The following is an 18,780-nucleotide window of genomic DNA, read 5'->3' on the forward strand; positions in this document are numbered from 1 at the left end:
CAGCGCCTCTGTGTAGCGTTTATCATAGCAGTAATCGGTGCATTCAGTTCAGCCTTTTCAGATCATTTTCAGCATATCTGCAACATTTGATAGGTTTTTCTTTTTAGTGTGTTTTTGTGTATTTGCCTTTATCAGATCGAGCAGGTCTTGGGGGTGGTGATCAGTCCTCTGCCTTCAGATGAGCTTGTGATTCACATCAAAATGGAGTCTCGTTGCTTCACCTCCTTTATATACATATATATATATAAATATATGTGTGTGTTGATTATGTACAGTGTACTATACAGCTCCTTATGTATATGTGTCCCTCAAGAGTGCTGGCTTACTCCCTCAACACTATATGCAGTGAATCTTGATAATGTGCTAATTTTTTAAAACATCTTTTGCCCCTCCCCAGTCCTTCATCTAGACAAACACGTTAGTCCAGTAGTTCGAGCCAGGAGACAAATCTGTGTCATAGCGGTCGATGAGAAATGAAAGTCGTTTTGCCTTTGTCACAAGAGAACCTTTTGAATTTTCTTGCTTTTACTTTAGTTCAGTCGATAGGTTATATTGTCCTTTGTGGTCTGAGAAAATCATGTGACATGTTGGACTGATTTAAGAATTTTTAAAGCCATAAAATAATGTCTAAATGCATTGTTGTCAAGATGACATATTGATGATCTGACGGTGAAATTTAAATGAAAATTGGGGTGTGAATTATGTCACAGGTATGTTTAGCAATGTTTAAGTGTAAGTTACAGTTTTGCTTTCTAATAGAAAGCAGGCTGTGTTTCTTTTGCTTTTCATTTTTTCCATATTTCTTTTTCCAAACACAAAAACAAATTGTCTCTTCTTGTAACTGAAAGTTATGCATGGAGACAACGGCCATGTCCTTTCCCCTTGTGCCCTTGTGCTGCATGTCAACTCTCTGCCCTCCTCTTCTCTTCACTCTGACCGATTTTATTGTTTACAACAAAAATCAGTCCCTTTATCCAGTGAACGTGGCTGCACTGACAGGTGAACAGGCTGAAACCAAAGAGAACTGCATGGAAAGCTGTGATCACGGATAAAAGAATGTGTGTATGCAGTACACTCCATTTGTTATTATGATTTCTGTAAAGCTGTATTATTCTATCTTAATGGACGGGCCTATTATTTCTATTATTTCCAGAATGTATTCAGATTTCCTGAAGTTTATCAACCAACCATTTTTTTTCTTTTTTTTTTAGTGAAGGGATGTGGTTAGCTTATGATGGATGATTATTTTTTACTTCCCCTCCAACCTCTGTTGTGGTATATGTCTGCTGACGTAGATGAGACGGGGTTTGAGAGTGTTGCCTGTGATTTTTATCACTACACCATATAGTCATGTATTTATCATTTTGATGTGAATCTGTTTTCAACTCCTATGGCCTTATAGCAACACACACAACAATACTAGTATTTCAACACCTGGGCACTAATACAATAGCATCTGTATGTCAAGACTAAAAATGCATGTCAAAGAACCTGTTAGTAAGGAAATGGGAATGTTCTGAGCACAATAGGGAACTGAGGCATATCAGTGCTCGCCTAGAAAATGTGAAGCATGCCGAAGTGTCTGTTTTGTGAGCTGGAGACTTGTTGTGACTTTACATGTAAATTTCCATCTGCTGTGCAGAGTGCTCCTCGCTGTCCTGTCAAACAAGAGGATAAGCAAAATGTACAGAGGAAGCTTAAGTTTCCAGAGTCACAGTGTAAAGTCTCAGTCATTTACTGTGTAACACTTGACCTGATGTTTTTTTTTTTTTTTTTTAAGCTACTTGCTATTTGATTTGACTCCATTCTGATGTGGATAAGCTCAGTAACAATAGAAAGCAGTCATCACAGGGTAGCAACCATGGGCAGTGTGACTTTGTGAGTTATTTCTGCTCTCGTTATGAATTCTGCACAGTCCAGAGTGGCCTTAAATACATTAATAAATTGATTATTCAAAAGAAATGCTGTCACAATTTTTAATTGAGTTCAGTTGAATAATGAAAATGTAAGAGAACCATGCAGCTGCACAGTTGGTTATCAGCAATGTTCTTTCCCTGTCCCCTGTTCTCTCCCTGTCTTTGTGTAGAACTGTTGTGTTCAGTCTATGACCCGTGGCTACGTTGGAGTTTCCACTACTAGGAATGGAACCGCAGTTTCTGCAACGGTGAGTGAGTTTTCTTTTTGCTGTTGTGTAGTGTTAGTCATTTTTGTTTACATTCAGGACTTCTGACTGACCTGAACAGATTGTCAAGTGGATATTTTAAGACTAAACACTGAGCTTGCCTGATGTAGTCTGGCTCTGTCAGACTGAAACAAATACAGCTGCAGTTCAGCCTGAAATTCAGTAGAGTGCACTCTTTCATAACATGTGGCTGCCAGTGCGCTGTACTTATTTAAAAAAAAAAAAAAAAAAAAAGCCATTTCCTTCCAATGCAATGTATTCCTTTGATAACAACACACACTATGACAAAGAAGTAACTAAGACTGCAACTAATGATTTCTTGATTACAGATTAATATACTGATTATTTATTTATTTTCTATTGTGCTCAAGGCTTCACAGTATGAATGTCAAACAATGCATAGGGGAAGCAAATATACGAATATAAATATACGTTATAGTCACAAATGTAAAAATCATACATCTCTCAAAAGAAAAACTGCTTTGCTTTAAACTTAAGTTCAGGGGCAAGGTCTTAATATCCTCATATCACAAACCAAACTCTAGGAGGTGACAAAAATACGTAAGGCAGGCAAAAGTTTTTTGACCAAATTTTATACAGACATCCATGGCCCCGACACAATACATCCTCATGATTTTAGTGATTTCCTGACTTTCCCTCAAATGCCATAATAAAGTTGATGTGTAATTGACAAATATCCGGTGGATGAATCCTAATGGTTTTGGTGATCCCCTGACTTTTCGTGCTGCACCACCATGAGGTTACCATGGTTTTGAATGAAAGGTCTTGGCAACTATTGATAAATTTGATAGACACATTCAGTATGAATAGTCCAATACTTACTCACCATACCTGCAAAACTAATGATATCCCCAACACCATCAGCTGTAGCCTACTTTGTTTTTAGTGGTAATCAGCAAACACTGGAATCCTGAAATGCTGTGTCTACATGTTAGCATTGTGTTTGTGTCTATGTTAACATTTATCTCAAGGCACTAGTTTTCCTAAATGCGCCACACAGGCACCAGTTAAATGCTTTCATAATGCTTTCTTGTGCGTCTGCGGAACCAACATGAAAACATCCGCTAAGTCCACCTTATTTATCCTTAATTGCCAGTTGGTTTTGCAGCATGACACAATTATGACAAAAAAGAGACCAAGAATACACCCTATACTCATCTGATGGAATGTATGCAACACAGTCTAAGACACATTATGGGCAAGAATCACATATACAAGTGAAATAAAGCATGGAAGTGTGGTCTCGATGTGACCACCATTCACCCTGTATATTTGTCTCTTTTACTTGCCATGTTTACACAAAAGAACTGTTGTTTTACACTCCACCTTGTTTTCCTTATTAGGGTCCCTTCAGTGATATATGTATGCTCTTCAGCAACTTTTTTTTTACCGAACATCTTGTGAGGTGCTTGAAAAATCACCGCAAATGTATTTGTCAAATGTCATTCCTGGCATACAGCCACAGACACAGACATTAATCTTCAAGTCTGAAGGAAACCACATAGCCCACTTCCTCTCCTCAGTTTGTTGCTTAGATAGACTGAAGGAGACTAAATAGACCTAACTGAAACAGTCTTAGAACTTGACACACATGAGCACACTGAGCAGAGTTCAGTGGCGTCAGCAGTGTTGATGTCTTAAGGCATGCAGCAGATTGCTTGATAGTGGTGGGGGCAGAAGCCATTCATTCCTGCAGCATTGTTAAACAAGAACATAGACAAAGTGGTGGGCTGTGAAACAAGCTCTTCTGGTTTTTAATGAGTCAGTAGAATCCAAAAAAAAAAAAAAAAACAGTGCCCTTTGTGTGTCTCTGAGCTGATCACTGCAGGAACTAGGAATTTCTGGACCCAGAGCTGAAACAGTTAGTCTCAAATATAAGGACTCCGTGCGTGAAACACAAAACAAAGTATGCAACTATATCTCTGCAACTGCAACAAACATTGCTGATTTTATTTATAGACATAAACATAATGTGTGAGCCATGTTCACAGTCTTATCCATTCAGGTAGTGAAAAACATTCACAAATGGTTGTTCTTGCCTTGAGATATTTCTTTCTTGGCAAGCTGAGTCAGATTCCATAGCTGAATATCATGTTCAGGCACAACCAACCAACTATTTTAAGGTGTCCCCTTATTGCAGCTTCTAATTTGCCTTAATGTGTTTCTAGGTTTGTAATAGGTTTTAAGTCTAAGTCTTGTACCAGAAACTGGTGCCCACGATGAGCCTGGTCTCAGTTTACTCTTTAATCCATGGAGACATGCTTTTTACATGCTTTCCTAAGAAAATAGGAGCAGGGTGACCCTGAACAAACCATTCACATGCAATCACTTTTTTAGGAGCTACAACAAATCCCTAAACTCTTATTCTTATTTGCTATCAAACTTGACATCGTCAAACTTGACTATCTTTCCATCACGTGTCACCACCTCTTTCTGCTCCCATTTTTCCACCTCTCCGTTTTTCTCCTCAAAGCGCCGCACCACCACCCTCCCTGTTGTGGGCAGGTTGCAGGGCAGATCCTTGGCAGCCTCTTGGTAGAGCCTCATTTTCATGAAGTCCTGAGTGAGGTCAGCTCTGCCTGTCGGGACCAGAGCCTGCTTTTTGTCCTTGTCTTGATGCAATGCTTTGAATTCTGGTTTGGGTGAGCGTTCCCATTTTAGTGGTGATGGAGACATGTGCAGAGGTGATGGACCTCTGTTAAAGGGCGATGGAGCCCTGTTGAACGGCGTTGGATCCCTGTTTAATGGTGATTGATCCCTGTTGAAAGGTGACGGAGCCCTGTTCATTGGTGATGGATCTCTGTTCACTGGTGACGGAGACCGGTTTCTGGCAGTAACATGGGTTGAAGGCGGCATAAGCTGTTCTCTTTGAAGGGGTGTATTGGTGACGATGCCTGCGCGTCCAGCCCTCCGTATGTCACTAATGACCCCTGCCATGGAGGCCCTCAGAGCAGGGTTGGGCTCCACCATCCTACACACAGCATTGCAGTACGGCTGATCTTGCAGAGTCTCCTTGATCTTAGTGGGACAGACACTAGGTGTGTAAAGCCGAATCCGGGCACAGAGCTCAGCGATGATCTTACCCATGGCCCACACGTCTGAACACTGGTCTCGCTGGCTGCGCCTCTGCAGCACCTCAGGGGCCGAGTACGCCTCATTTCCCATGTCCACTGCAGAATTGAGACCATGCCGGAAGAACTTGGCCAGTCCCAGATCAATGATTACCGCTCTGTTTGTGTTATGTTCCACCTGGATGACAAATGTTTGTTAGTTTGGATCAAATATTTTCTTACAAAATTACAATTCAGGGCTTTACAAGTGGGGTAATATTGAACAGCCTGGTCCTTCTGCTTCAGCATGAACCCACATTCTCACATTCTCATGATAAAGCTAACATATTAACATTAAGCAGGTTGTTGCTACATCCACCATCTTAGTTTAGCCTGTCAGCACCAAACATCCTGCAAAAATCAGGTCCCCACACATTTTTATGTCACAATGTACTTTGCCAAGCAGTTCTCCTTCATCTTGTCTCTGTGTATTGTATGTTGCTGTGTGTTGGCAAAGGTGTAATCAAAATGTCAGTACTATGGGCATCTCTCCACTCACCATGATGTTTTCGGGCTTCAGGTCTTGATGGACAATATCTTTGGAGTGGAGGTGAAGCAGCCCTTCACACATACCGATAATGATAGTTCCTTTATTAGCTGGAGTCAGCTGTGGATATGAAAATGAAGAGATGAAGTTTAGCTGGTTTAGCATCACCTGCAGAACATTCAAACTAACTTTCTCTTCATGAGTTGCACACCCTTTTTCTTAAGGCCGGAAATTTTGACAAAATTTAGTCTCTGAAGTTAACAAGGCGTAACGTGAAATCAATGGTGCACACACTCTGGTGCACAACACTTTGAACATCACGCATTAAAGGATGGAATTTGTATAGTCATAGAAAGATTAGTCATAGAAGATCACTTATGGTATATGTCACTAACCTTAAACTTACAGAATCAAATCCAGATTTGTCCAGATTTTAGTCATAAAATGCAAGCATGACTGTCTGAGTCAGAAAGAGGTTTATATCCTGAACTAGTGCACACTACAGAAGATGCCATGTCCCAAACAGGCTTGGTGACCTGCCTTATTTTGTGCAAACCATGCAGGCTTTGAAAATTAGTCTACATAGCCAAGTTAGGCTTATAATCACACAGCAACTCATGCAGCGTATGTTTGGCTTTACACAATTTCATTAAAGGCACATGATTTTATTATTCTTTGAATTCTTGGTACTACTATCCTCAACTACTGTCTTTAATTTAATCTTGCATTATGTGACTTTTGTGTGCTGTCAAATGACAACTTTACCTGTATTTTAGACTTTGCTGCTTTGAAGATGGTGGTCTCTAAGTCCTCTCCAAAGATAAACTCTAGAGGAATAATCCATTTCCCGTCTTTGAGCGTTATGTTTCCCAGAAGCTTCACTATGTTGGGATGATTTGCTTTGCTGCAGGTCAGTAGTAACACATGGAAATTTGTTTAACAAATGGAAAATTGTTTTACATGAAACTTCACCACAAAAGAAAAATGTTGCTCACCACTACTTACTCAGCTGTTTTTTTTTTTTCCTTTACTCTGGCACATTGGAAACTTAGGTGTTTTACCCTTCAGCATTTAAAGAAATTAGCTTCTCCTTTTTTACTGGAACTTACTTATACACTTCACACTCTCTCTCCAGGTCCTTCCTGTTGATGAGGTGCTGGGGGACCTTCTTTATAGCAGCCCATGTGTCATTGTACTTCTCCTTGTACACCTTCCCAAAACAGCCCTGTGCCAGAGTGCTGGTGGAGTACGCCATCTAGGAGATGTCGTGAGGTTTGGAGAGCAAGAGGGAGGATATTTTTATATCTGTGTTGAAACCCAGGCTAAACAATGTAAGTACAAGAGGAGACTGAAAAAAAAGCACAAAGAACAGAAAATTCCAGAACATAATGTTTGCTCATTGTTTGAGTTTGTCCCAAATGTTGAGATATTTCATTTATACTGATTCATTTTTGATGCATCAGTATAAATGTTGTCAGTAGTTTCCTGTTTCTTCAGTCAGAGGTAATGAGGGTCTTCTTCTTTTTATCACCGTTCCTTTTAGCCTTTGCAAGTTTCCTGTTTTTGCTTTAGGTTGGTGTGATTTTTGGGACTTTCCTCTTACATAATGCTTGAGTCTGACTGTGATGGCCTTGCAAAGTCAGACAGGACCTACTGTTATGACTGTTTATTATTATGTATAGTCATTTAAAAGACTCATGTTAAGCTAAATTCCACTTGTTGTGGGCAGAGTATTTCAGGTGTGTTTTTCAGAATAACATTCTTTATAGAGCTTCCAAACTGAAACCTCAGACAGCCTCCAATGGTGGGAAGTAACTAAAAACATTTACACAAGTACTTTACTTTAGCATTTCCACATTATACTTTACACTTCAACTCCACAACATTTCAAGGTTAAATATTTTACTTTTTTACATTACTACATTTATTTTAGAGCTAGTTTCTTCAAAGATTCAAGTTTAAACATAAAATATGAGCAGCTAATGAAATGTACATTGCTATGGAGTAACTACTTTGACATGTGCTCTTTGTACACAGAAATGCATTCGTCATCAGTAACTTTACTTCTGATACTGTTGCTAATACTTCTCTGGTTCAGGTTAAAATTGTAAACAATGGATGATCTTGAGGTGTATTTTAACTGCTAGTATAAAAACTACTGCCACAGTGTTGGCTGGACAAATGTATTTACACATATCTTTCATCTGAGCTTCTTTTTAGCATGAATAAATCTGTAAAGGGTCTGTTGGAGGTAAAGAGCATATATGTTATATAATATGTTCACAAGTGGGAATAAGCATTCTTGGAAAGGGAGTATCCTGTCAGTCTCTTATTGGGAATTCACTGTCTGATTCACCAACTGAACTGCCATTTTGATTCACTTAATTGGATTCAGCGTGTGAATCACTGAATGAATCGATGATACAGCATGGGTGGAGATTCAGAAATCTGGAACCAGGATATCCTGAATCCTGAAGTAACCTACCAAACTAAACCATATGACCATATAAATCAACCATAACGGAACCTGTTGTGTAAATAACAGCTCTGGTGCACTGACCTAAACAGTTTTATCGTCTTAATAATGCTGACAGAAGATTCTGCAACCTTTTTCACATACATTTTGATGTCCATCTTATCTAACGGGGAGATTAACAAGCTGACAAACTGGTAAGTCCGCGAGAGAAAAAAAAAGCTTCTCTTTGTGTTGGCTGGAGTATAAGTTTGAAACTTGTCATGTAAGCTCTTAAAAAATACTTTCATGTTTCACTTCCATTGGCTTTTAGCAAGAGAATGAATAGCCACAGTGTCTGAGTGAGTAGAGACAGTCAAAAATTAATATTCAGAAAAGACAGACTGAAGTACTGCATAAGAGAACAATAACATTTGAACATACGAAAGGCTCGTCACCAGATACATTTGGTTCAATAAAGGCACTTTTGCTATAATTACAACCTCCTTGAGTGCTATAGAAGGCTTCCCTTTCCCATAGTTTCATGCTATCTCTCCTTTCTTCTCTTCTGTTGTCACTCTGCACGTTCATCTGCCCTCTGAGTTGTACAGTCTGGATCTGCTGCTGTGGGCCATCTACTGCCCCCATTACTAGTTTAATTAATTATTATTATTATTATTAGTCCTACTATTAGTCTTAACATCATTAGTTCTTTTATTATTGTTGTTTGTATTGCTGTTAGTCCTATTACCAATCATACTGTTGTCCTCTTCTTACTTTTAATCTTGCTGTCATCATGAAACCTGCATTGCCCTTTGTTCACTTTCCTGTCCCTCTCACTCACCCTCTCTACCTAACCGGTCGAACAGAACCTGGCACATGGTGGGCGGCCGTCTGCCAGGTTCTGTTCACGGTTTCTACCTGTTAAAAGGGAGTTTTTCATTGCTGCCGCCACCAAGTGCTTGCTTTTGGGGGAAACGTTGGGTCTCTGTAGATAATATTATACAGAGTACGGTCTAGACCTGCTCTATATGGAAAGTACCTTGAGATAACTTCTGTTGTGATTCGGTGCCATATAAAGATTTAAGTGAAATTGAATTATAATCTATATAATCCAGAGCCAAGACACTTGGCTGACTGGTTCAAAACAGGAAGGAATCAGAGTGAAAATTTTACACTACAATATGAACTTGTAGAAAGAAATGGATAAATCTATGTTGTCCTATGCTGTACCACAGAAATGTGCTCAGGCCTACCTTGTTGCTGTAGTGGGGAAAGCAGCTGCGTCAGGTCTGAACATGAGTTAACATAGTTGTCACTCTTTATACCTGTTCCACGCCTTCTTTTATCTGGTCCATTGCCCTGAGGAAAGCAGGCACACCTGACTGCTGCAGCAGCCTGACTGGAGCAGCAATCAGACTGCTGCAGCAGCCTGTCTGGAGGTCAAGAAACACACCAATGAGAATAGAAAATGCCTGATAAACAGAAGGACATGTGACTGTGTGGCTAAGGCCACACTGACGGAAACAGTGGTTAGACTGTAATGGGCCCCTTGGTGCAAACACTTAAAAGACCCCTCTCTTATGCTGTTTTGCATCTGAGTGCCACTGTTGATATTCTACTGTGGTTGATACTGAAATCCTGTATTTAGTGTATTTATTCATCTGTAGTAATATTTTTGGGACATCTTAGATAGATAGATAGAACTTTATTGTCACTTGCACAGAAGTACAGGCCTTTATCAGTGAGTGAAGAGATGATAGGAAATGATATGCAGAGAGAAATGAGGTCCTTGGCTGGATCCAGACTGGGGTCACTGCAGTTCTTGGGCCAGCAGGGCCTTGACATATGTCCAGTTTCACATAAAACTACAGACATTCCCATCAGCTATCTTGTGTTTGGTAAATGCATTAGCATGCTAATGTGCTAACTAACATCATGAACATGGAAAGCGTTACCTGCTAAACATCAACATTCTAACCTTGCCATTGTGCACCAGTTAGCATTCTGAGAGCTGATATGACTGAAGTTGAGTCACCAACAAAACAGGAAACGTGTGGTCCAGGTTTCCTCGAATGGAGCTCTCTAAGAAATTGCTTCACTAGTTTTCATGTAGTCTCAATCGTGTAATCATGTAGTTTTAATGTACTATTGCCTGAATAGGCACTGTGCAGCAATATTAGGGACAAATTAACAAAATTAAACATTTAATTCATATTAAAATAAATTAACACTAAATATCAAAGAATCAAACAATAGAAAAACATCATCAGGACACCCTCTCTTTGGATTTAGCTCCATGACTTCTCAAAGATCGTTTAAAGTCACTTTAACAGTAACATAAAGCTATTAAGTGTCCATGAGCCAAGAGGATGGCACCAAGACTCCCTGTCATACATTCTCCAAGTCCCTCTTTGAAAAACGATTCCTCATTTTGCTGTTTGGATGATAGTCGGGAAAGAGCCCTGTCTGACACCACCATGGCACAAAACCTATGGTAGGTGTAACAAAGGCTTCAGCACTCGCTTTATTTTATACTCATTAAACCTTTCATTGATGTCCCACACTCTGCATCCACTTAAGTTTATCTGCCAGATTTTTCCTTGGATTTTTTGTTAGGCTTTATTATTCCCCTGAGTTTCCTTGGAGCACACAGGGGGCATTTTCTGCACCAGGTTGTTTCAGTTTCACCAAAAATGTTTGAGATTTCCATTGCTCCACACCCAGTTCCTTTAGAACAGACTGTTTGTAGAATTATTCACAAACTCTAAATGCTGCTATGAGTACTACTGCAGTGATTAACTGGCAATACTGCTCACTCCACCCTCTCCCTTGTTTTTTCAGAGAATCCATTTTCATCAAATCAAAAAGAATGAGTACAGCTTCCTGCTTTCACAGAACTTAAAACCCATCTTTGAAAGTAAACTCTATCCCAGGTTTAGACAGTTCTTATTACTGACATGGTGATATAGAAGCTTCACAGTAGTGCTGAAAAAGTCCTGCATTTTCATGTTCACCTGTTACAGAGCAGTGACTTCTTATAACTGATTTACATAAGGCTGAGGTTTCCTTATTGTCCTGCCAGCTGCTGCCATTAAGCAAACTGAGGTCGTGTTCTCAGTTTGTTTACTGAGACTGGGGATTTTAGCAATCAGGGAGGAGCTTACATCCTGCAGTGGGGGAAAAAAAACTATTGCTTTATATCATATAGGCTGATTCTACTCTTTTTAGACTTGACCTATTTACATTTAACTATAAGCCAACAAAAAATAAGTAAATAAAATATTTAGTGTTTACCACAGTTCTAATCCTGGTAATATCAGAATCAGAAGAACTTTATTAATCCCCTGTAGGGAGTTACTTGCAAACTCCCAATTGAAAATGAAGAAGAAAATTACACATAGAGTGTGTTCACAAGAGAAAAAATGTTTCTAAAATAAATAAGATTAATGAAGTGAAACAAAAAATAAAAAGTGTAGTATAGTGAAAATAAAGTAGAAAGTAATGTGATGATGATGATGGAAGCAGCATTTCAACCTATGACATTTACAGAAAAAAAATAATTGAACTAGTAAATGAAGAAAAGAAATATGACAATTTAACCGGCACACATTTTGGTCTGGACAAGCCAAAAGAAATGTACCAAGGTAATAAGGCTCCTGTTCTCGAAACCCTTTGATTCCGGTCCTGATTCAGGTCTCCAAAAAAAAAAGGCAGCTCTTTGGAGCTTATCTGTCAAATGGTAAGAATCAGTCTTAAAAGTTCACACCAAATAAAGAAAATGTGCAGAAAAACAAACGTTGCAAAACTTAAATAATAAAAACATATTTGTTTATTGCCTATTTGTAAAATGCTACTATCGTGTCTAGTATGCAACAACAATAAGAAACTGCAATGATACCAGGACATTAAAATAACTTCCTTTCTTCCCTTCCTTTTCTCACTGATCAATTTAAATTAATTCAGAAATTGTTTTGTTTGACCACAGTATTTTAATACTCCTGGTTATGCCCCCCACCTGGCAGAACAGACTCAGTAATCACATGAAATTAGGAACTTGGTGTAGACAACAGATTAACAATGTCTGAAACTAGATTCTAACAACAGATGACTGACGATGCATCCACGGGAAGCCATCACACTGATGACTGAGTTTTCAAAGGTGGCAGTGTTTCTTTTCTCGTTTCTCTGTTGTCCTCTTTGCACTGCTCGCTTGTAATGACAAATAAATCTCAAGAGACCACACATAGCATAATATTCATCATCCCTCTCCTCCTTTTGGATTCTTAATCTGATTCAGCTACCTCACACAAAATACGCAGGTATTTACAGAAAACAAGTGAACAACTGAACAAAAATGAAAGAGGAAGTCATGGTTGTCAAATCACCATATGATTCACTTGGTTGCTACTCTGTCACACTGGGGAACATGAATGAGTTAAAACTCCATAAATGCTCACGGGAACGTTGTGTTCACATGTATTTAGAGCAGTTTACTGGTGAAGACACATTTTAACGGCAGGTCTCTCACTTCTCACTCTTCTTCCGGTTTATTACAGATTATGAAACATGTTAATGCAATTTCTTTGTTACCAAAGAAGCTCTAAAGAAGCTCTAAACATTCCCAGTCCTCTGAGGTGAGATAAAATCTTCATGAAAATAGACTTGGATGATTAAGTAAATGGCGAAGAAAAAACACATTAGACACACTGTGCTCAGCCTACTGTATATGTTAAACTGATCAGTCTGAGTGAAAGAGATATCTTCTCCACCAGATGGAGATCTTGTAGTATCCTGTAGTCAGAAGGAAGCTGTCATAGCGGCATTTCATTTCCTGGGTAGCTTCATTTTAAGACAAGTCCTTGATAACAACTTATCTCCCGTACTTCTGCTCATTTTGGTGAGAATGACCCACCCAACGGACGACTGCTTCTATCCTCAGCCAAAAAGTAAGTTTATTTGTTTGAATTTGGATCATTTCATTGCTTTGTGCAGAAAGTCAGGAAGATTTTTGGAGTGCTCACAAGGTCCCTCATTCATTCTCGGCTTGCAAACCGGCTTTGACAGGATTTCAGTATGTGCTTTCTGAGGCATAAACACGCATAGCTTTTAATCAAATCACAGGTTTTTATTAATGTCAGTGACAAAAGAAATTGTTTTGCTCATATTTTTTGCAGCTGAATCCATGCCAGAAACACAAACACAATTAAAACAAATGCACGTGTAACTCATGACGCAGTTTCATTCCTGCACAGGCTTGCCATCATCAGTGTTGTCTTACTGCCTTAAATTTCCATAATTCACTGTTAGGTGGATTTTTATGGTCAGCGTCACAGTATTTTTATCAGATGAAGAGATCATTTATATGTTATTAAGTTAACACAACAATTTTAACCAGTAGACTAGTATTTTGTTTTTGAAATTTAATCTAAAAACTAAAAAAAGTACCTGCTTTGCACATGACAACCATTATTTGTAACTTAACTGTATGATGTTTTACACTTGAAGGTAGCCAGGGCCTACACACCCAGGAGAGTGGGTATGTTTCTCTTTTCTCTTTTATTATTCTTTTTAAAACTTACAGCTAAAAACTTACGGCTTTAATTTATTTGTCATTTTTTTCTCTCTATTACAGTGATGCTGGCCTCTCCTCCAACATGGAGCACAAGTTCAGTGATAATTACAATACTTTGCCTGAAGAGGGTAAAGGAAGCTCAGTGATGGTCATTCCTAAAGAGGAACAAGACATCGTTGAGCACCCCTGCATGACAGGAGAGGCTGTTACCCACCTATCGGTCCTTGGACGTCCTGCTGGTTCTAATGCAGACATCTTGTCTGATGTGGGTCGCACAAGGCCTAAGTTACATCCTGTGGCTGTCAAGGAAGAGTTATTAAATTTGTCCACTGTAGCTGTGGTTGAGAAAAACAACTTTCCACCACGAGCCACACCTAAAGGCCTGCTGGAAAACGGTCCAGCAGCGGAAACTCTTAACACTTCACCTGGAAATACAACCATTATAGAGGAGGAACTAAACATAGAAGTGGCGGGACAGGATAGCTGCATCACGGGCATGGCGTTGGCCCCAGGGGGAAATCCAGTGGAACGAAAAGGCCCACCACTAGTTCCTGAACATGTGAAAAATGGCAACCATCCCAAGAGAAGAGCTGCGCGGAGCAACTGGAAACGTAATTAAATTTAAATTCTTATTTATTTTAAATGTTGCCAGTGCTTTTATTGAAAATATATCTATTACAATATGTAGTCTATTATAATTCAATACCATCAATTCTCAGTTGTATCTTTGTGAAGTTTACAATGTTCATTTTTTGCTGAACATTGATGAAAATGTGTAATATCAATTATATATGATGAAAATGTGTAATATCAATTATATATTTATTACTGAAAACACAGATGACGGAGGTGTTGTACTGGGCTACATTATATTGAAAAACCTGAACATTATAGGCATCGTAAAATTATAATGTTTTGTATTGGGTTGAATTAGATTGTGTCGGTTTACCTAATAAAACAGCCATCTTAGTAATTAATGCCATCTTAGAGATTAATAATACGACTACTACATGGAAATTGATTTTTATTAATCTTCTTTGTCTGTATTTTCAGTGTACCTTCTGACATTTGCATTAATTGTTCCCGCCTCTGAGGGCTATGCTGGTATGTGGTGAAAAGAGAGCATGCTTCACTGTCACACAGCTATTATAGAGTGTGTCCCTGTATTTATTTCTACTGTTCTTTATGTAAGTTTAATTCTCTTATATAGGAGCTAAAAATACTTTTTATACTGCACATTAAATACTGTTTTGACCAGTAATGCATAGGATTTTTTTTTAACCACGTGATGTTTTCCTTATGTTATAGGAGCTAAACCTGCAGGAGACCAAAAGTGTAAGTTAAGACCTTTTGTAAAACAGTATGATTTTAAATTGTATTTCTATGATAAGTAAATTATATCAGAGTGAGAATTTTTTTTAGCACTTTAATTTAAATGCAATTTAAATGTACACACATTTACACCTGTGAGCTTTGTAAATTGGTACTTTTAAGTGTACTATCTTGCTCTTCTTTTGTATTATTTATTTCTTGGTTATTTTATTTTATTTCTTATTTTACTGTGTTCTTTAAACCTTTTAGTAAGCTTGACTCGGGGGGGGGGGGCGCACACAAGAATTCCAATGCACATGTACTGCAATGTATCTGTGCAAATGGCAAATAAAATTCTATTCTATTCTATTCTATTCTGTTCTATTCTATTCTATTCTATTCTTCTATTGTAGCTCTCTACACCTGTTGCTCATCAGTGTTTTTCTCTTTTTTTGACCTCAGATCAGTGCTTTACTTGCATGGATGAGGAGAAATGCCCGAAGCTGATGACCATATATGATCAGATAAATGATGACAGTCCTCTGTACAGCAGGAACCTCACTCAGCCATTGCCAAGTTGCTCTGTGATCTATCCACTTGCTCCTAAGAGTTGTACCGTGTGCGACTTCCAAGCCAGTATCATCATCATTTGCTCCCAGGGCGTTGGAAAATTGGAGGTGGAGGCTAATGGTGGATTACAGATTGTGAACATCTCTCCTGGCTGTAAGTATGCCATGAATGTATTAAGGGTGAATCTCTACTGTTTTTGTTTGCTGGTCAAAAGATGCCTAGACATCAAAGTTAAAAACTGAACTAAATCTGGATGAAAATAGAAAGTGTTTCAGATATAAAAGCTACATTTAACTGTTCTGTCGCCCGGTTAGCTCAGTTGGTAGAGCATGAAACTCAATCTCTCTGGGTTGTGGGTTTGAACCCCACTCTGGGTGGCACCGCCTCCCATGCTGTAGGACTTCAATGCACTGTGGAGTGGGTGGCGGTCGCCCCCAGGACCTGGGCCTGGACCCAGATAAACAGCAGATGATGACATGACATTTAACTGTTCGTTCAACAGCATTAAAATGGCAGTATGTTATTGTACAACAGCTCCTAAATGATCTCACTGGAACGGTTAAAGGGGTTTCCCCCAAGAAACTGTTCAGAGAGGTGATAAGCTACAGAGATCCAGACCACATTCATTCTCGTTATCGGCTTAGTTAGCAGACGATGGCCTAAATATAAATTAGTCACAGTCAAATAGTCTATTATTATTTTTTTTTTTTTATCTCTGTGAAATGCCACCACTGTTTATTTTCCATAAATTTTATTTTTTTTATTTCATAAAAGTGTTGTAATTTCTATGATGCTGGTGAAGGCAGTCTTATTTTGTTAATTTAAGGTGCCTCACCTCCTGTCAGGTTCTACACACAGTTTATTAGGAACACCTAGCTAAAACTAATATTGTCCAATACAAATGTCCTGCAATAAATCCCACCTTCACAACAATTGTGATGTTCAGATTTTGTTGACATCTGGTCATTTTGGTGGATGTAGTTTGCAATGCTGTTAAATTGTGTTGAGTTACAGAATATTGCATACTGAAAGGTGTTTCTATTATTTTGTCCACCCCATTTGATTCCATGAGGGCAGGCTAAACAGCAGAAACACAGCTCTATATAATACAACACCACAAACTATGTCCTCCAAAATGACCTCATTTCAACAATAGCTAAAGGTACAAAATCTGAAATATTTCAAATATAAATTGTGGTGTGCAGCTAACTAGATAGTCAGGACCCAAATGCAGAACACAGAGCAAGGAGGCCAGGGTCAGAGTCTGAGAGAGGTTTACTAGCAAAAAAAAAAAAAAGAGTAAGAGTCAGTGGTTAGAAGAGTGGGCAGGCTATAAGGAAACAGGTCCTTAGGAGGAGCTTGGAGAGATGCAGGATGAATAATGTATCAGGGAACAAAGGAGGCACAAGGGGAAAGAGAGGGACTCCCTGCCTAACTATAACATAAATTGCTGCTGTATCTGTACATGATTCTTGGTATTATATAATCCCAATACTATTCCCATATACATAAACAAATGAATAGTAAAGAAATATTTGTGTTGCAGCACAGGTGAGGTTTGCTTTGTACAACAGGCTACAGCTGTTCACAATATTATACAATATCAATGTAACCGCAACCTTTAATTTGCCTTAAACAGCCTGTGCCATCATGAAGTCGTCATTAAATTCCAGTATTTTTATTTGAAATAAAGTGTATTAGTGCACCACAGTGTAAAATGTTAATCAGGGGGTTCTGTGGAGTTCCTGATGCTATTTTAATTTCTTCCTTTCTTTTTTCAGGCAACTATCAGCAGCTCCATGGCTCTGCATGTACTACACTGATTTCCAGGGGTGGTATGTATTTAACACAAGCACTGAATGTCAATTTAATAATGACATTTATAGTGATAGCTTTAAAATATTTTGTATATGTGTATTTTAGTTGCTATCAGCTGGATTTTTTTTTATTTGCACTGACTCAACATGACAGCAATGTGTTTTCATTTTGCAGTCCTATTTTTGATTCTGCTCAGAGCCCTTGTGATTTAAAGTAAGTGGAACTCAGCATGGTCACTGATCACACCACCTTCAGCATGTTCAATTGAAAGTTAGGACTATCTTCACTCAGAAAGTGTCAAATTACCTGCAACATTTTGTTTCAAACCAGTTTCATCTGATATAACAGTCATGTTTCTGCCCTTGTGGGAATGCAGATCCAGGTTCAGTACTGCTGAGTTTTACATTGTATTTGTCACCGTTCTTGTAAGATACACCTTTATCTTATCTTATCTTATCTTTTGTTCATTCATACTTACCTAAACAGGATTTATACAAAGTCACTGTCTATCTTGAATCTTTGCTGCAGTAAAATATTAGTTTCAAATATCAATTCCAGTGGCCCCTCTAGTGGGCTGTGAATATTTTCAGTTTAATAGTGTCCCACTTGACACACGTTTCTCTCTTTTTTGGTAACAGGATAAAAAACAACAGCATGAGCAGAAAGAAGACCATGAGCAGAGGCCATTTATTCACATCTGATCCTCTGATCAAGTTTTTTTCATTTGCATTTTTTGTTAGTTTTGCAGCCAAAGCTGCATTTTGAAATTGCATTTGCTTGCATATAGATAGAATAGCTGCATAAGGTATGGTACGGTAGGGTAGGGTTTGTCTTTGATAAACCGCTGTTTTGGTAACAGGGCTGCACTGCTGATTAATCTGCTGATTATTTACTTTAATCGTTTGACCTATATGTAAAATGTCAGAAAAAAACAGCAAGACAAAGGAAAGCAGCAACAGCTGAAACCATGGGCAACTTTTAGCCTTTTTTTCCTTGAAAAATGACAGATTATTTCTCTTTCAATTCTCTATTTGACTAGCTTTCAACCTGATGGCTAATAATGACTAAGCTTTCTGCAAAAATGGCTGAATGAAGATGTATACCTGCTTATCTTGATTAAAAACTGCTGTAAGCCGCTTATGGTTCTGTGATTATTTCTATTTATGATACTGGACCAGGCTGTGGGAAGAAGTGCTAAGATTAAAAGTACAAAACAAGGTCTATCAGCAGCAGTGAAAACTACAAGTGTTTATT

At 38.5% G+C, this 18,780-nt stretch overlaps 2 protein-coding genes across 6 annotated transcripts; one reads left to right on the forward strand and one right to left on the reverse strand.

The window, feature by feature from the left end:
• Window positions 1-2,550: 2,550 nt before the first annotated feature.
• On the reverse strand, window positions 2,551-9,583 carry zmp:0000000881 (cyclin-dependent kinase 3). Its single transcript, XM_041045058.1, has 5 exons — window positions 9,509-9,583; window positions 6,910-7,055; window positions 6,566-6,704; window positions 5,813-5,920; window positions 2,551-5,452 (listed from the first exon to the last, which is right to left on the reverse strand). The coding sequence occupies exons 2-5, from the start codon at window positions 7,053-7,055 to the stop codon at window positions 4,571-4,573; spliced, it is 1,275 nt and encodes a 424-aa protein (XP_040900992.1). The 5' UTR covers window positions 9,509-9,583; the 3' UTR covers window positions 2,551-4,570.
• Window positions 9,584-13,100: 3,517 nt separating this feature from the next.
• On the forward strand, window positions 13,101-18,664 carry LOC121185350. 5 transcript variants are annotated; one of them, XR_005894359.1, is made up of 10 exons: window positions 13,101-13,201; window positions 13,761-13,791; window positions 13,888-14,438; window positions 14,881-14,931; window positions 15,136-15,162; window positions 15,601-15,861; window positions 17,490-17,543; window positions 17,701-17,739; window positions 17,857-17,908; window positions 18,165-18,664. XR_005894359.1 is itself a non-coding variant. In XM_041043392.1 (10 exons), the coding sequence occupies exons 1-8, from the start codon at window positions 13,159-13,161 to the stop codon at window positions 17,736-17,738; spliced, it is 1,056 nt and encodes a 351-aa protein (XP_040899326.1). In that variant the 5' UTR covers window positions 13,101-13,158; the 3' UTR covers window position 17,739; window positions 17,903-17,908; window positions 18,165-18,664. The 5 variants fall into 5 exon arrangements, 4 of the variants coding, with proteins under 4 accessions (XP_040899326.1, XP_040899323.1, XP_040899324.1 ...); XM_041043392.1 differs by having other exon boundaries at window positions 17,903-17,908; XM_041043389.1 differs by having other exon boundaries at window positions 17,857-18,664.
• Window positions 18,665-18,780: the final 116 nt, after the last annotated feature.

This window comes from Toxotes jaculatrix, chromosome 8 (assembly GCF_017976425.1).
Source record: "Toxotes jaculatrix isolate fToxJac2 chromosome 8, fToxJac2.pri, whole genome shotgun sequence".
Classification (NCBI taxonomy): domain Eukaryota; kingdom Metazoa; phylum Chordata; class Actinopteri; family Toxotidae; genus Toxotes; species Toxotes jaculatrix.